We start from the raw sequence: 16850 nt of genomic DNA, 5'->3' as shown, positions 1-16850 counted from the left end.
TTCAGATCCAACTGGCGGCTAGTGGTTGTTTTTTCTTAGACTTTCTAATCACCTATCTTTCAGCGATACTTTCCAACCTATCAACACCGTATATTAAAAAAAAGAAAAAATATGCTTCATGGTTTCATTTACTCTTGGCGTCCTTCATGTGTATGTCATCACGAACCCCTCTTTGTTTTTCCCTTGTCTCCTCATCGTTTGAGGGAAAGAACTCCCAACAAAAATTTGCTTTCTGTACTTCTTAAAATAAACACCTTTTTCGAGTAACATGCTATGTGCAAGTCGGGAGGCGAATCATAAGAACGTCGGAGCACTGTGTGCTGTTTCAGAGGGGTAGCTATTGATTTCTATGGAGCGGGGAACCGCTGGTCGTGGACCTTGTGTTTCAATTTGGGTGGCCTATATTGGTCTCCTCCTCCAGTAATTAACAACGGCGAAACCATGTAGCTTAGCTCACGCTCTTTGCTTAATTTGTGGCTCTACTATAGTTGCTCTGAACTATTAGGCGGGCCCTCGTGACGAAGCGTCTTTTGTTCCATTCGCGATTACCCTACCGCCGACTCCTTCCTTTTTCTTTTTCACCACCGAACTGGCCAACATTACCCTTTTTCCGCCCACCCGCTGATCCATCTCAGTGGCTATACTCTGCATAGCTCCTGAGCACGTGTACACGGCGGCTAACCAGGTTGCGCGATAGGATGCCGGTGTGGTCGCAGCGTTTTTGCACAAAATGGCCGTTTGCTCAGCGCAGTCAGTGCACTTTCGGAAAGCCTGGGCGGTCGAATACATCCTGGTTCCCTCCACTACGGCGTCCCTCAGAACCCCTAAGCACCGTCTGTGCTTTAGACCCATTTACTCTGCCATACCTTCTTCCGACCCGCGTCGGCACCTCCACCTCTACAAAGTGACGACCATGGGGGATCGAACCTGTAAGAAGCGCAAGAGAAGGCACAAGCTGGTTCGTCAAAGTGAAGTAGTTCAAATTCGTGTTTGACAGAAACAGCATTTAGGCACTCACTAGCATCTCTTGTTTCGTGGTCGTAGAGCCGAGATATATTTACGTGCTTCCAACTTCACCAGGAATTAAAAAAACAAAAAAGTCCCCATTGTGGTATTGATGGTTTCAATTTTGTAGCTTTACATAGGCCGCCTGATACCTCACATCCTGATATGGTTGTCTGCCTTTTCGACAGTCACGTTGATGAACACCTTGGTTGCCCCGACGTTTGGTGCGTTTCTCGCTTTCTTCTCGTTTCAAAAGGGCTGACAAGTCGCACGGATGCGTGGGTCCTTCCACAAGGTACTTCACCTGCAATGTCGAAGTAAGTATACGCTGCTCACTCACCATGTCTTTCAATACAAATCAATGTGAGAACACCGGTTACAGTGGTTCTGCTCATTTAAAGAGCAATGTTTAACCACTTGCAACCACGTCTATTGCGGTGTCTTCTCCTGTTTAAGTGATCTGCTTGAACGAGTTTGCTGGCAACCTTGCGGCTTCGTGCGCTTGATGCTCGTTCAGACATATTTCAGGTTGGGGCAACCTAAAAAGATTGAAACATAATAAGCCCCTGCCTGCACCGCTGACGTATAACAAGCTTAATCCGATTTGAAGATAAAAGAAAAGGCCCGAGGGCAATGGTAATTTTACCACCCGTAGGTGGGGAAAAGGAAAAAAAATGAGCGGGTCCGGTTAGACTCCCCTGATTTCCCCTGGAACGTAGCGGAGAGGATGGGTGAAATGAACAGGTTCAGACAGTCAAAATTAAAAAATATGGTTTCTGAGGAAAGAAAATGGCGCAGTATCTGTCTCACATATCGGCGGACACCTGAACCGCGCTGTAAGGGATGAAGGAGGGAGTGAAAGAAGAAAGGAAGAAAGAGGTGCCGTAGTGGAGGGCTCCGGAATGATTTAAACCACCTGGAGATCTTTAACGTGCACTGACATCGCACAGCACACGGGCGCCTTAGCGTTTCGCCTCCAGCGAAACACGCCCGCCGCGGTCAAGTTCGAACCCGGGAACTCCGGATCAGTAGCCGAGCGCTCTAACCACTGAGCCGCCGCGGAGGGTCCAAACAGTCAGACCACTCTGCTATATCGCGGATATCCATAGGCCGTCTCATAACAGCCAGAAGATGGCCATACGTGCAGTCCACCGGGCACGATATAGGCTGGGATGAGGCAACAATCTTGGCAACCGAAAGAAACATTTCGGCAAGGTTAGATTTGGAGTCCCTAATCAACCAGACGACGGCCAACATGCTGAACAGGAATCAGCGCACGCTTCATCCTATCGAAGAGAAAAGATCACGAAGGATGCTGAAGCCTATATATCCTTCCCTTTTTCCGAGGCAGTCTTATTGTTAACAAGGACCCTGTATGGGACCCGAAGCGTCATTTTTGTTTTTTTACTTGGTCAGCGACCTAATCTTCATAATATCAATGCTTCACTCTGAGCAGACGGTGTTTCGTCGAATGTTAGATTACGATCACATATGTGGTAATGGCAGGGCTGTATTTTGTAGTGTCCATCCAAGCCATTGTTAATGTCTTTACACAGATGAAGCTCCAGCTAGATTGAATAGATCTCAAATATGCCCTGTCGATGATATACATAAAGCCTAATATTCTTGAGATCAAGACCGACCCAGGACCGGAACTGAAGGAGATGGGAAACTTTGTTACTGTACTCTAGGTCATCTTAAAAATGGGGTCTACAAGGATACAGCTCTGCAGGTTATTGCCAACAAAAAGTGCCTGAGCCACGCCCAATCTAAAGTGTCATACCCGCGTGCTATGATACAACTGGTGTCATTCAAAACTTTGCATCGGGGGCATCTTGCAAAGGCGCCGTGCCTATGGGAAACTTCGAGCACTCTTGGTGCACAGTGGATTTTATCGTCTGACACCCTAGGACGGCATCCCGAGCACAAGAATTGTTTTGGACCTCAAGAGTAGCATTAAAAACACGCGAAGGTACACCTCTGCAGGAGGTAAATATTTCGGAGTATTATTGTGGTCTTGTGGTGTCAGAGGAGCATAAAATAAGCCTTCCGGAAATGACAGGAAACTGGGAGCCGCCGAGGTGTTCATGTGTTCTTTGCCCTGGCAACAACTGGGGACAGTGGCCGCCGCGGTGGCTTAGTGGTTATGGCGCTCGACTGCCGGCCCGAAAGACGCGGGTTCGATCCCGGCCGCGGCGGTCGAATTTCGATGGTGGCGAAATTCTAGAGGCCCGTGTGCTGTGCGATGTCAGTGCACGTAAAAGAACCCTAGGTGGACGAAATTTGCGGAGCCCTTCACTACGGCGTCTCTCATAGCCTGTGTCGCTTTCGGACGTTAAACGCTCTAAACCAAACCAAACAACTGGGGACAAAGGAAGCATATTATTTTCATGAATGCGTCGATATTGGAGACATCATAGACTTAATTTTTTGGCTGCTTGGCTTTAACCGCACGTCTACTTCAGAAATCCTTTGGACGTTTTTCGGAATTCTAAACCGATATTTGTTTGTTTCGACACTGCTGCTTACCAATAATCGCCATTCATATTTGGCACAATGAATTATGTCTGACTACTGCCGGCAATCTAACCAAGGGTTACCTGTAAGCAGTTGGTATTAGTCACAGCTTGCATTAGCAGCATGAACTCTGTCTTAATCATTGTTCTTCCTTTTAGCATTCTTGGTACGCAGACTAACTGCTCGTTGGACTCTTTGCTAGAGCATCCACGTCCCTGGAACCGTAAACTATGAGCTGAAAGAGATGATGCGTTCTAAACATGCATCATATTTTTTTTTTCAAAACTCATCAAATAAGTTTCAACGCATATATTGCCTCACATCTTACTACATCATGTTCATTCTTTTCCTCATCCCCATATTTACCTAAGATAAATTGATAACCAGATGTAACGGAGTTTTGAAGCTTAAGACAGAGGAATGTTAAGCATTTTAATGTTTTTAGTATTTAACAGACTGCACACTCCAGAGGATTGCAGCTCCATAAACACTTGGCATCAAGATGTTCTTTTCGCTAAAGGGTAATGGTTTGTGGTGCATATTTTTATTACTAGGGATTGGTGCTGGTATGTATCGTGTGGTTGATGACCTGAAACGAAAAATCAAGTAGCTGTACAGACAGCAGAACATGGTGACTACGACCGCATCTTCTGATGTTCTTATTGACCGAAAATGTGCTCTCGTAGACAGTGCTTTTAATGAGCTTCTTGAACGATGTTGTATACGGCCAGTACACTCATCACTGGCCTGCACTCAAACTTTTGCTGACAAAGTGTGTGGGACGCCAGAATGGTGAAGAATACCCGGGGTGACATTCCACTGCTCAGTTCTATAGAACTCGATATTTGGACTTTTTTTACATGTAACACCCCTCACATTTGACTTTTGCATCACCTTCATCATCCTTGACAAATATGTTAGAGCGCGGATGCAATAAGAGGTGAATTTCTTAGTAGTTCAAGTGAAAAACGCTAAAGAAGAGACGTATTCTACCTACTGCTGCGCAGGCACCATTTTCCATCTCAATCTGGAGCTGTGTGCACATGCTCTCACAAAACTGGGATTTCTTGTTTGTTTTGTTTTTTTTTTGCTGCTTCTAGGTCTCTAGACCTTCTATCCAATAATCCACCTTAAAAATCCAGGAACTGTTCAATTCTTTCCTGGCTGATATGCAAAAGCCCTTTTTTTTTGCCGAGCCCACTAACTAGATTTTTGTAAAATTTCTAGATGTGGAACAATTCCGTCACCAGGAAGTTCTAAGGCCTTTGCAAAAATCAAGCTCTGTGGTGCTCTATATAATCCAGAGAGCTCGTTTCTCTCTTGCAGTAAGAAAAGGTGCTATACTGCGAAATAGTTCACGCTGTAAAAATAAATTTTACGTGGTGTTCCATACAGCCTCTTTTATGTGGAAGTTCAGAGCTGGGCACATAAGCAACACTGATTACACTTATATCAGACATTAAAGTCTCCAAGCTATCTTTTCCGTATCACATGGCTCATTACTGTGTTTCATTTTCTACCTTAATACGAAATATAGTTGCTATAAAATCATTTTCATTAAGGGCGATAAGTCAGGCATTGCTTTTATGTATGACACTTCTTGTATGCCTTTGCTCTCATTTTCTTGCATTCTTCTTCGCTGATTACTCATTTTGCCATCTTCGCATCTAGGATTGTCCGGACATCTCGAAGGACTTCAGGGAAGAACAGTGTGCTCGATTCGACAGCGTTCCTTTCAAGGGCCGCTACTACAGCTGGCTGCCCTATTACAAAGGTAAGGAGTACGGCGGTTTGGAAGTAAATTCATTGTTCAGTGCCAGTATCAGTTTCGGACAGGACATGGAAATAACGTGCTCGGACATGGGAGGTACTTACCTACAAGCTCAGATTTTAGTTTATGCAGAAATATACGCAATCTACGTGAAAAACAAAATGAATCGGCAAAGACGTCGGCAAGGCACAAAAACAGGAGACCCTTCCGCGGGGAGGGGGGGAGTTGCCCAATGGGGTTTCCAACGAAACACAGATGCGGCTATTTAATGCTATGACTGCGGCCAATTACTGTAAATTTGCTTTCGGAGAAAGTAAATGGCGCAGTATCTGCCTCACATGTCGGCGGACACCTGAACCACGCCGTAGGGAAGGGATAAAGGAGGGACTAAGGGAAGAAAGAAAGAATAAGATGCCGTAGTGGAGGGCTCCGGAATAATTTCGACCACCTGGAGATCTTTAACGTGCATTGACACCACACAGCACGCGGGCGCCTTTGCGTTTCGCCTCCATCGAAACGCAGCCGCTGCGGTCGGGTTCGAACCCGGGAGCTGCGGATCAGTACCCGAGAGCCCTAAGCACTGAGCCACCGCAGCGGGTAATGGTGAAACTGGTGTTGGGGTGGCAGCGCGGCTTCCATGCCTTCTTTTAAGCACTCGGCAGTTCAGCGCGTAAGACGCAAGGAACGGCAGGGTGAGCACGCCTGTGACGGAACCGAACTTGAAGCCTGGGTAAGCTTCCTAAATGATCGTTTCGCTGTATTAAGCCGCGCCCTCACATTATCGATGATGACTTGAAAAGAAAACATGGTCGAATGGAAATGAGCTGGTTACTCCTAACTGACTTTGGCAGTGATACCCTTAGCAGGTAATAAGGCCAAAAAGAAGGCTTACTGCATAATTCACAAGGTGGACTCATTCACAGTGCATTCATTGACAAGGCTGACGTGTGTTACGTTTCTCTGCAAAACGCTGCAATGCGAACTACTCTATGAATGTGCCTACTCCATTTTTCTTTTAGCGGGAGTTTCAGGCAGTATATTTTCATTAAAATCTCTGCCCATTGCAATATTGTACTTACTATAGCTGACAAATCTCAGTAAAGACTAAAAAAAACAAGTTCCGTACGTCTCCGCTTGGGGATGGTTGAACAATGGCATTAAAATGCTGTTCATTTTTAACGACAGAATTTTATAGTCCATGTGAATGCATGAGTTGGCCGGGAAAATTTTACAGAAAAAGCTTTTTTCGTAAGCACAGCAAAACCTCCTCCTCGACCAGTAGTTCTGTTTAAAAAAAAAACTACTGTACGGATCCAAATACGTTGTTAATTACCAGATACCTTGGAAAGGTTTAAGGGCAAGGCATAACCGATATAAGCAATGATAAAAAGTGGGAGCAAGGTTTAAAGCACAGGACTAAGCTAGCTAAGCGAACTTAATTAGTTCATTTTCGTGGCGGACGTTGAGAACGCTTTCACCGTCTTTCTATGGAACTCAGTTCCCATTTGGATGTTACACGCACTTAAACCCAACTGTCCATGCGCAGTCTCTTGCATTCGCAAGCAATGTCTCGAAGATGTGAAATTTCTCGTCAAACGTCTTTAGTTCCTTTCTCTTTTTCACAAACAGTTCTATTTTGCCGACAAGCTTCCAAAATCGACCATAATTATCGGCACCTTACCCGTAGCTAACAGCCTGTGAATGGCTGACAGTCATTATCGGTCAACTCTGGAACTTCGATCTTTTTTGCTACTTCAACTATATTTGACAATAGATATTTTTTTTCCGATACCAGTGTGCCGATAAACGGAGGTTAAGTTTCCTGTTCTGCCATTCTAGTTCACCAACTTCCTTCATGATCAGAGTCGCCACGGTGCTTGAGTGGTTATGGCGTTCGGCTGCTGGCCCGAAATACGCGGGTTCGATACCGGCCGCGACGGTCGCATTTCGATGGAGGCGAAATTCTAGAGGCCCGTGTACTGTGCGATGTCGGTGCACGTTAAAGAACCCCAGGTGGTCGAAATCATCCGGAGCCCTCGCCCACATCGTCCCTCATAGCCTGAGTCGCTTTGGGGCGTCCAACCCCACCAACCATACTGTTCGTACGAATAGCTGGAATTATTTGCTGGAGTCAATTGTCTATATTAGGATTTTGAACTTGCTTGTGCTTTGAGTATTTTTGTCCTGTATATACTCAGCTGGCCGCCCCTGCGAGTTGAATTGTAGACCCAGAGGTGAACGGTTCCACTACCGGCACTCACCCAAGACCATCGACGGGACGCGGTGCTTTGACGACGGCAGTCTTGACGTTTGCGTCAATGGGACTTGCGTGGTAATGCCTCAACTTACTCTAAATATGTCTTGGTGTGCATTGCAGTAAAACTGATACAAATGATGGACATATGGCTGCTATGGAAAAAAAATTTTAAAGGTTTCACTGTCCTTTGTGATGCCCACAAATTCGCCCAATGAGGGGACATCACTTGCGTCACTATTACAATCCTGAAGTTACTTGCATAGTCTTCTATAGGTATAGAGCCTAGCATCTGGGTACATTTTGCAATGTACCCTGAAGTTTCTTCCATTGAGCCCTGTTCTTCAATTCTTTCATCAAGAGATAGCAGTGGTGTGCAAACATTTTCGTTTTTGCATGTATTCCAATGCATGCGCTGCTCATTGCTCAGTTCCATTCAGAAAGAAAAAAAAAGAATGTGTCAGTGTGTCAGTGTCAGTGTGCCACATAACTTCAGTCTCACATTAATGACACCTTAAGTTGTTCTCAGTCACGTTGAAATCAAGCCACTTTGCGAAGACCAAAAAGGTCTTTCTTGTCCGACCATGTTGGGTTATATCATTCCCTATTTTCTAAAATGAGTTCGGGGTTGCATTGCATTTTTTGATAGTGCCTCATGCATCAAGCCATGAAACAATAACTTGACATGTTTTTGGTTTTGTGCAACTGACAACTTTCCTAAAACGCTTGCTGCAATGGCCCAGGTGTGCAGAGTACCCTATGCTATTACTGCCAGAACCAATGACTTATTTCTAACCAGGTTCACTGGTCATGCACTGCTATTGCATATTATAATGCATGAGAAACATTTCACTGCTTTGTTTTGTAATTACAGCAGGACGTCGACAATACAATCACGAGTAGTAAGAGCTTAGTGACCATATGAGCCTATGAAATACCCTGACTAGAGCCCATTTCTTACAATGTGTACAATTCGCACATCCGCTTTGCACCATGTGCAGAACGCATGCTATAAATTCACGAACAGCCACTCCGCCGTCGAGCTGTTATCGCTGACGCTGCGATCGCCAATCGCGCGGTACCCGTAGAGAGTTAGCGATCACCCTTAATGCCCTACGGGTACCGCGCTTCAGATTATACAGAACCGAGCGGTCCGCATAGTTACTTGGTCAAATAGGAAATCCTCCTTTACTCCATCATAATCTGAGCTCAACATCCCTCGAATTTCAGAACTGATAAAATTTAACCTTGGCATATTTGCTCAGCTTGTGTTAAGTAACCGTAACCATTTACAGTACATACACATCCAAGAACTGGTCAAGTGTAACTGCACTAGATTTGCATCCCACGATAATTTTGGACTGCCGAAAGTTCGAGCCAACTGTGGAATGCTGACTCTCGGGTTTTCTTTATTAAAACTGTGGAATTTATTGCCTCATAGGATTAAAACAGTATCATATGTAGCGCCATTTAGACGTAAACTCCGCCTGTTCATTCTTTACTCTACATTAGAAAGCTGTTTCAATCCACATTAAAGCCGCCGCGGTGGCTGAGTGGTTATGGCGCTCGGCTGCCGGCCCGAAAGACGCGGGTTCGGCCGCGGCGGTCGAATTTCGCTGGAGGCGAAATTCTAGAGGCCCGTGTGCTGTGCGATGTCAGTGCACGTAAAAGAACCCCAGGTGGTCGAAATTTTCGGAGCCCTTCACTACGGCGTCCCTCATAGCCTGAGTCGCTTTGGGACGTTAAACCCCCATAAATCAAACCATAATTCACATTATATCTATCTGGATTGCTCTCTCATCGAAACTTCACTTTTCAGTACATTTGTTGCTTACACTTCATAATGTTGTATTCTTGAAATATCGCTAACAAGTTTGTATTGACATGCAATGCTGCTTCAAGTCTCTATTTGTTCTTTTTAGCGTTTGTACTTAGCGGTCCCACCACATTTCCATACTTTGGAACCTCTTTTTGTAACCTTCTTTATAACCATAACATTTGTAATTATTTCTGGTTAAACTCTGAATAAACTTTGGAAGCTATTGCGAGTGAGCGGTGTCGCCCAGTCCGCACCGCGTGTGGTGAGCAGTAGCACTGCCGTAGACAAACCCCTCAAACGTAAACATATCTGCGTGAATGTGTTTCCGGGGCTTCTGCTTACAGAGTGTCATCGTTTTGGATGGTGCGAACTCTTTCCGCGGCTTTCTACGATTTTTATCGCCAAGATTCTACTGAATTCCTGTGTGTCATTTAAGCTTTCCTAGATAAAGTGTGGCCGCTTTCCTTGCCAAACAACCGTTCATCTCCCCAGCCTGTCGGGTGTGACAAGATGCTGGGGTCAGACGCTGTGGAGGACAAGTGTCGGGTGTGTCAAGGCGACGGTTCCAGCTGCAAACCCATTCAGGGAGTTTTTGACCTTGAAAACTTAGAATTAGGTGAGTTGAGGCATTTCTCTACCAGGCTCTTGTGTGTGGTGTTCGCTGTCATGGCTTCATTTCTTTAGTTGAATTGCGCTAACATTCAGCGATGTTTGCCTGAAGCCAGCTTTACGATGAAACAAGCTTACTCGACTGCTGATAACACAAGTAAAGATTTGAAGTATTGTTGAAGACAAACGTTTCTTGAACTGTACTGCAACTGTTTACTTTATATATATATATATATATATATATATATATATATATATATATATATATATATATATATATATATATATATATATATATATATATATATAGAAGCCAGCAGCCACAGAAATCAATGACCATAGGGTTTTTTTCAATTCTGGAGTTGATCAACGCCGACCGTTAGTCATTATTTTATCGCCTAAAGATAATTAATTACTAAAAGAAGAAAACAACCATATGCCGCTGGTGGGAACCGAACCCACGACCTCCGAATTAAGTTCCACAGACTGCGTCTTCTAGCGTCTGCCCTGTGTGTTTCTGCTCTTTGTCCTTTGTATTTTAACGCTAGCAATATGTCGCAGTCTGTGGATCAAAAGCACCAACTAGCCCAACTTAATTCTTTAATCGGAATTATGAGTCCAGTGCTCTACCAACTGAGCTACGGCGACGGCTGTCCAATCTTTTGCTTTCGCGGATAGTTATGTTTGGATGGGGCCAAACCTTGAGAGTGTTCACCAGCGCCACCCTCGTCAATAAGCGACGGACGTAGTACGTCCTGTATTACCACTGGTGTGACGCAGAACGTCATCTTACAGTGAGGGTGGAAGATATGCGAGAACCCTCTTATGCTTCCTATTACATCAGGGCTGCCAGAACAAAAAGGCCCTCGTCCGCAGATCTCCCGACGGCAGGCTTCAGTGTGCGCGTGCGTGTGTGTGCGTGTGCGTGCGTGCGTGTGTTCGCACACGCGCGTGTTTGTCTTTAACAAAGCACGATCATGTTAAAGACAGATAATTGGAGAGACGTGGCAGAGGACTTTGCCCTTCAGTGGGCGTAGTCAGGCTGAAGAAGATGATTAGGATGCTAGCGCACCTAATTATCATTTGGCCTAACTGCGCAAATCGACCGTCAGTTTTTATTCTTCTAATTTAGACATAAATAATCGTATTAAATGAACTTGTTAGTTTGTTCACAGAGCAGGTCAAGTTTTTATTAAACTCACCATTGCCATTCTACATGTGTGCAACTGCTTTTGCAGGATACAATGACCTATTGGAAATCCCAAAAGGAGCCACAAACATCAAAATTTACAAGCTCCCCACGAAAAACAACCTCGGTGAGTATTTCGTGTTGAATTTTGTCAGAAATTCAACCCAGTTCATTGTGCTGTCTATTTACATTGGGGCCTTTTCAGATGCAAGCATGTGCTAAATCTGCTCACTGAACTGAACCGTTAAACTCCAGGTGGAGCCATGAGTTCTAATCGTTACCTCTTTCCTTTCCCTAGCTGTTCGAAACAACACTGGCCACTACTACTTAAACGGAAACTGGAGGATTCAGCGTCCCCGAAGCATGGTGTTTGCTGGCACCGTCTTTCACTACGAGCGGAAAAACCAGAATGCCATTGCACGCGAGAGCTTGGTTGCCCTTGGGCCAACGACCGAGACCATCCTCATTGAGGTATCCTTGCCTGTCACTATATTCTAATTGCTCCGTCACAAGGTCAATCGTAAAAGTACAGTGCACGCTCTGTACACTCTGCTGTGATCCTTTATGATGTCGAACCGGGCTTCAACTCCTTGAGGGCATATCAATGGCGACACTTTTACGGATTTAGAATTTTAAGCGAATGTATCCTGTAATTAGTATAGATCATGAGAGGCTTGAAATAGGCAAGAAAAAAATTAACACCCAGTGCCATCTGAAGGAATCAAATGTGGCCCGGATCTTTGTTCGGGATTTTGTAAGTGTTAAAGAAGGAAAAACAGCGCAGGAACACAAGACGAAGAAAGAACACGACGACACAACGCGTACCCGATCATACCCAACGATTTTGGGCAGAAGCGTTTTTTAACGGGCAAGAGATTATGAGCGAAATTATTTCTTATACTGTAAGGCTTCAATATAACAATTATTGATTCAGCAGACCTCCGGTCGGCAAGCTTTAATTTTTTGCTAATAACGTTCTTTTTTTAAAGCGAAATTTATTGCCCCAGGGCATCAATGATGGGTGAAGGTGTGATGAATGATGCAGTAGAGATTAAATGAATGGAAAAAGGTTAGCTGATTTGATGAAGTCCAGTAGAGAACGATGGTACGGTCCCTGCGTCCAGGCAATGTATGAAGCAAGGTTGCTTGGTGAAAGACCTGCTACCATCAGGTGCCGGATCCTTGTGGGCTTGAGAGCTGGGCAGTCCCACAGTAAGTGATGAATGTAGGCCTCAATGTTCTCGTGTTTACATACCGGACACCATGGCCGAGGAAACAATTCTCGGTACTGAGGCCACTTCCGAGTGGTGGCTGGTGTGAGGGCAACCCCGACCCGGATCCTCCTACGCGCAACCTCCTCTGCTACCGTCAAAAGCGTTCCGCTTTGGTTTTCTAAGGCAGTCCTAACTGCTGGATGCGAGCGATGTAAAAACTATAAAAGATAGATTTTGCTGTATATCGGAAGAATGGTTCATTGCCCCTAGTATATTTACACCAGTAGGTAGTGGCTGACTCGTTGGTTACACATATTGACGACTACAGCGCGGTCACAACACTGACAAGATTGACACAAACACAGGCGCTGACTGACAACATCGTTTATTACCTTAAGCTGGCTTAAACATAGGCTGAGTCCCGTGATAACAAGCTGTTAAAATGGTGTTTCTCATTCAATCCCCCTGTCATGTGGTAATATCTATATCGGCCAAAGGGGGTATGCCTGAATAAAAGGCTTCAGGAACATCGCCGAAATGTGAAAGATGTTAACTCGGGTGAGCCAAGCAAACACTGCAGCCAATGTAAAAACTGCACTCCTGCCTTTGAAAGAACAACCGTTCTGTCGTTTCTGGCCAAAATCCAATTAAAACGAAGTAATGAGACGAAATTTCATGGGCAAGAATAAAGATGTGCGAACCAAAGTCTCCATAAGAATCTGCACTCTTGGCGAAGCAACGTTCGAGGAGCAACTGAGCAGGAAGCTGCGGAGCTCGCCACCAAACCAAGTGCGTGCCTGCGTGTTTGTGCGCGTGCGTACGTGTGCGTGTTGTAGAGCGTGCGTGCGTGTTGTATATGTGTCAGTGAGCGTGTGTGTTTGCGTACATGTATGTGTGTGTGTGTGCGTGCACGTGTGAGTACGTATGGTGCTCGCTTAATTACATTTGTAATTTACATGCTCATAATAACTCATGTACGCCTCAGTACAGATCTCGAAGATACGTTTCTAAAAAACCCGTGCATTCACTACACGCGCCTTTATCCATGCTCAAAAGTCTCAGAAGATACGCGCGCCATCTGCTTGGACAGCGCCGTGCATGGCGAAGGGGGTGTTTCAGAAGGTACCTGAAGGATGGCGCTACGAATGCACACCAAGCTAGGAGGAATTGTACTGGAAACGCATGGAACTCGCTTAATTCTGAAATCTGTAGTTTACATGCTCATAATTACTCATGTACGCCTCAGTACAGATCTCGAAGATATGTTTCTAAGAGACCCGTACATTCACTCGACGCTCCTTTATCCGTGCTCAAATGTAGAGCCGCCGTCATGGCGGAGTGGAAGCGTCGCCATCTCGAACGCCGAAGGCTCTGGTTCGATTCCCGGCCTTATAGCAAGTCTTTTTTATTCATTGAGCGTCGTGCCCTCTGATCTTTACGCAGCCACCCAATATTTCCGACGCGCGGTGCCGACAACTGCAACTACTGCTACGACACCGCCGGCTTTTCCACCGAACGCGGTGTATACACTGTCGCGTAATATCAGCTACCAGGAAGATCACATGAGAGGTGTTTACGCATATGCAAGACCGCTTTGTTATCCATCGTGTACAAATAGTAAGTATTGAAATGTTTAGAATTTCATAACGTCTTTAATCAGAAAAAATTTTTTTGCAAACAAGTACGCTCATTGTCACGCTCCAGCTAATGATACCAAAGTGTCTTCTTTGCTAAACAATAAGTTTCAAATGCAGCATGGAATGGAATGCAACAAGCCTATAGCAGGTTTCGATACCACGATGCCATTATTTGAAGAAGTTACTGAATGGTACGCGATGCGAATCTTATTTTGTCAGATTCTTTTATTCCCAGATTTTCCTCTTAAAAACCGCTAAAGATTCATTGCTGAGGTCTGCATGTGGAATGTACGACAAGCCTAACGCTCAGATAGAGAAGAATTGAATTATGCCAATGTGGAGGACTGGGCGAGTTGGTAGGTAGTCATTCTAGAAAAACAGCGCACACAGGACAGGACAGCGCTCGTGTCGTCGGTTCTTCCCTTGGTCCCTGTCCTGTGTGCGCTGTTTTTCTAGAAAGAATTGAATGATGATCAAATGAAAGATACAGTTTATTTTATTTCATACCAAAACCGATAGCCGCTGAATTATTCTTGAACGGACATCTCGTGGACGTCGGGATTGTTGAGTGGATTTTCTACCAAGATATTTCCTCTTACCAGTTTTGCTGCAGCGCCAGGAAGTACTGAGAAACGTCATAGTCGCGTCAACCACAATTCACACGCTCAAATCGGCTGCCACCGACGAGCGCTCGTGTGGCGACAAGAAGCTCGAACCAGGCTGTGTGCAAATGATTTATTGTCAGTTCTTGGGAAAGAGGTCGCGCCAGAAGGCATAGATTTTTTATTTTGTTTTCACAGTCAGGTATTATGATGGTAAATGAAAGCGACGGAGCACGTTGCTCGACGAACAAGCTGAACAGGACAGAGGAAGCTCCATAGGCTGCGTCGGCAGCAGCTCAGAGCTGGCACATTAGCGCCCACGCAGCGCGGCGGCGATAACCCGGGAGCAGCAGGTCATCGCCTCGATGTCCCCTGCGGGCCCTCGTTGCGTTGACAGGAAACAGCAGCGTGGGAAGCGTTGGTGTCCCTGCCCAGTCAGTAGGCCTCGGGAAGGAGACGACGAAGCCAGCTTGCCGCGTTGCACCATCGGTGATTAGGAAGTGATTCTGCACATGTTCACGGCCACCTTGCCTGGTCGAGAGGCACCCTTGAATAGACAATTGGCACATACATAATTGACTGCACTGATGAGAAATGGAACCTTGCACACCGCAAAAGAACCGGACTGACGTCCCCCTTGCCTGGTCAAGAGGCCCCCTTGAAAGTGTGCAAAGGTAGTTAACTAGTACATACAGGTGATCAGGAGTGACTGCACAAGACAGACAAGCACGAAACAAGGAATTTATATGAAAGTCAGGATGAACAGCTCGAGTGCAAAACGGGCCATCAAGTGTTGTAGACTATGCTGTAGACTATGTTGTAGACTATAAAAACCTTATTTTGTTTACTATTGTGAACGGCAGGGGAATACGAAAGCGCCGCGCACCATGACCCAGTGTTAACAACTGCCGTTTTTTTCTTTAATTTGCGCCTCTGAGACTAGCATTGTTAACACAAATGATGGCCTAGCCCATGAGCGAAGCGTTCGCTGAAAATTCCATGTGCACCACATTTGAGAACTCCGCACTATTTAAGGATTCAAACCTATATAGGGTTCAGGTAAAACGTGCCAAGTTTGTTTTGCGGTAGCACTTAAAATAGTGACGTCATTGAGAATTAATTTTCAGGCTTCTTCTCACAGCACCAAGGTCGCCGTGCCAGCCCGACGACTGCGCTCGCGCGGTCACGTAGCAATTTGGTCAAATGATCGGCCGCCATCTTTAAATCTAGGACGTACAAGAAACGTTCGAATTCGAGTAGCGAAGGGAACCGGGGAAATGTTTGCAGCTATTTTGCCCCGAATATGGTTTTTCAGTGGCCATGTTTTCGCGGCAACCTTTGACGACTGGCGAAATTGCTGGAGGAAGTACTGGCGCTTCGTGGATCTTTCAAAGCAACTACCCTGTTTTCTGCGGCTCTGTACTCTAAACGGCGGTTTACATTTTTTTATTGACATATTTACACCGTTTCGAGAGCATATTTCTGTGTGAAATGGCACACATTATGGCCGTGGTCAGCCAGTTACAATCCTTACTACATTACTTTATTACGATACGCTTAGAAATATTTTCGAATTTCTGTATTTCGACTACTGATCTGGAGTTCCCGGGTTCGAACCCGACCGCGGCGGCTGCGTTTTTATGGAGGAAAAACGTTAATGCGTCCGTGTGCTGTGCGATGTCAGTGCACGTTAAAGATCCCCAGGTGGTCGAAATTATTCCGGAGCCCTCCACTACGGCACCTCCTTCTTCCTTTATTCTTTCTCGCCCTCCTTTATCCCTTCCCTTTCGGCGCGGTTCAGGTGTCCAACGATATATGAGACAGATACTGCGCCATTTCCTTTCCCCAAAAACCAATTATTATTATTATCTATTTCTACGAAGAATATTTTATAGATCATCTGTGGTGAATGGGGCTTATTTAGGGTCGTCCAATTATATCTGCTAATCAGGTTATCTAGGGCCGTCTGGCCAGTTACAGTGACATAGATTAAATTATTGGGAGCGGTGTTTCGAAGTGCAGTTGGCAATTGAAAAGATGGCGACGAAACACAGACGACGACATAGTGATCAGCAGAACGTTGCAAAGTAACTCAAGAAGCAGAGGAGCCGTTTGGAGCTTGAAAAGCGTTGTGGTGAAGAGACGACGTTGTTAAGTGGTCACCAACTATTTCTTCACGCGTGGGAGCTGTTATTGTATTGGAAACACCGCACGACGAAAGGAAGGACTAGTA

The 16850-nt window shown here is 45.4% G+C and overlaps 1 protein-coding gene across 1 annotated transcript in view; it reads left to right on the top strand.

The window, feature by feature from the left end:
- Positions 1–16850, top strand: part of LOC144133127 (uncharacterized) — a 122328-nt gene that overhangs the window by 49643 nt on the left and 55835 nt on the right. Inside the window, exons 4-9 of the mRNA XM_077665988.1 lie at positions 1262–1322; positions 5194–5296; positions 7492–7625; positions 9859–9982; positions 11214–11291; positions 11463–11635. Coding sequence (XP_077522114.1) covers positions 1262–1322; positions 5194–5296; positions 7492–7625; positions 9859–9982; positions 11214–11291; positions 11463–11635 — 673 coding nt within the window. The remainder of the gene's footprint in view (positions 1–1261; positions 1323–5193; positions 5297–7491; positions 7626–9858; positions 9983–11213; positions 11292–11462; positions 11636–16850) is intronic.

Source organism: Amblyomma americanum, chromosome 5 (genome assembly GCF_052857255.1).
Source record: "Amblyomma americanum isolate KBUSLIRL-KWMA chromosome 5, ASM5285725v1, whole genome shotgun sequence".
Lineage (NCBI taxonomy): Eukaryota > Metazoa > Arthropoda > Arachnida > Ixodida > Ixodidae > Amblyomma > Amblyomma americanum.
Note: the sequence above shows the minus strand (reverse complement) of the source record. Positions and strands in the feature narration are given on the sequence as shown.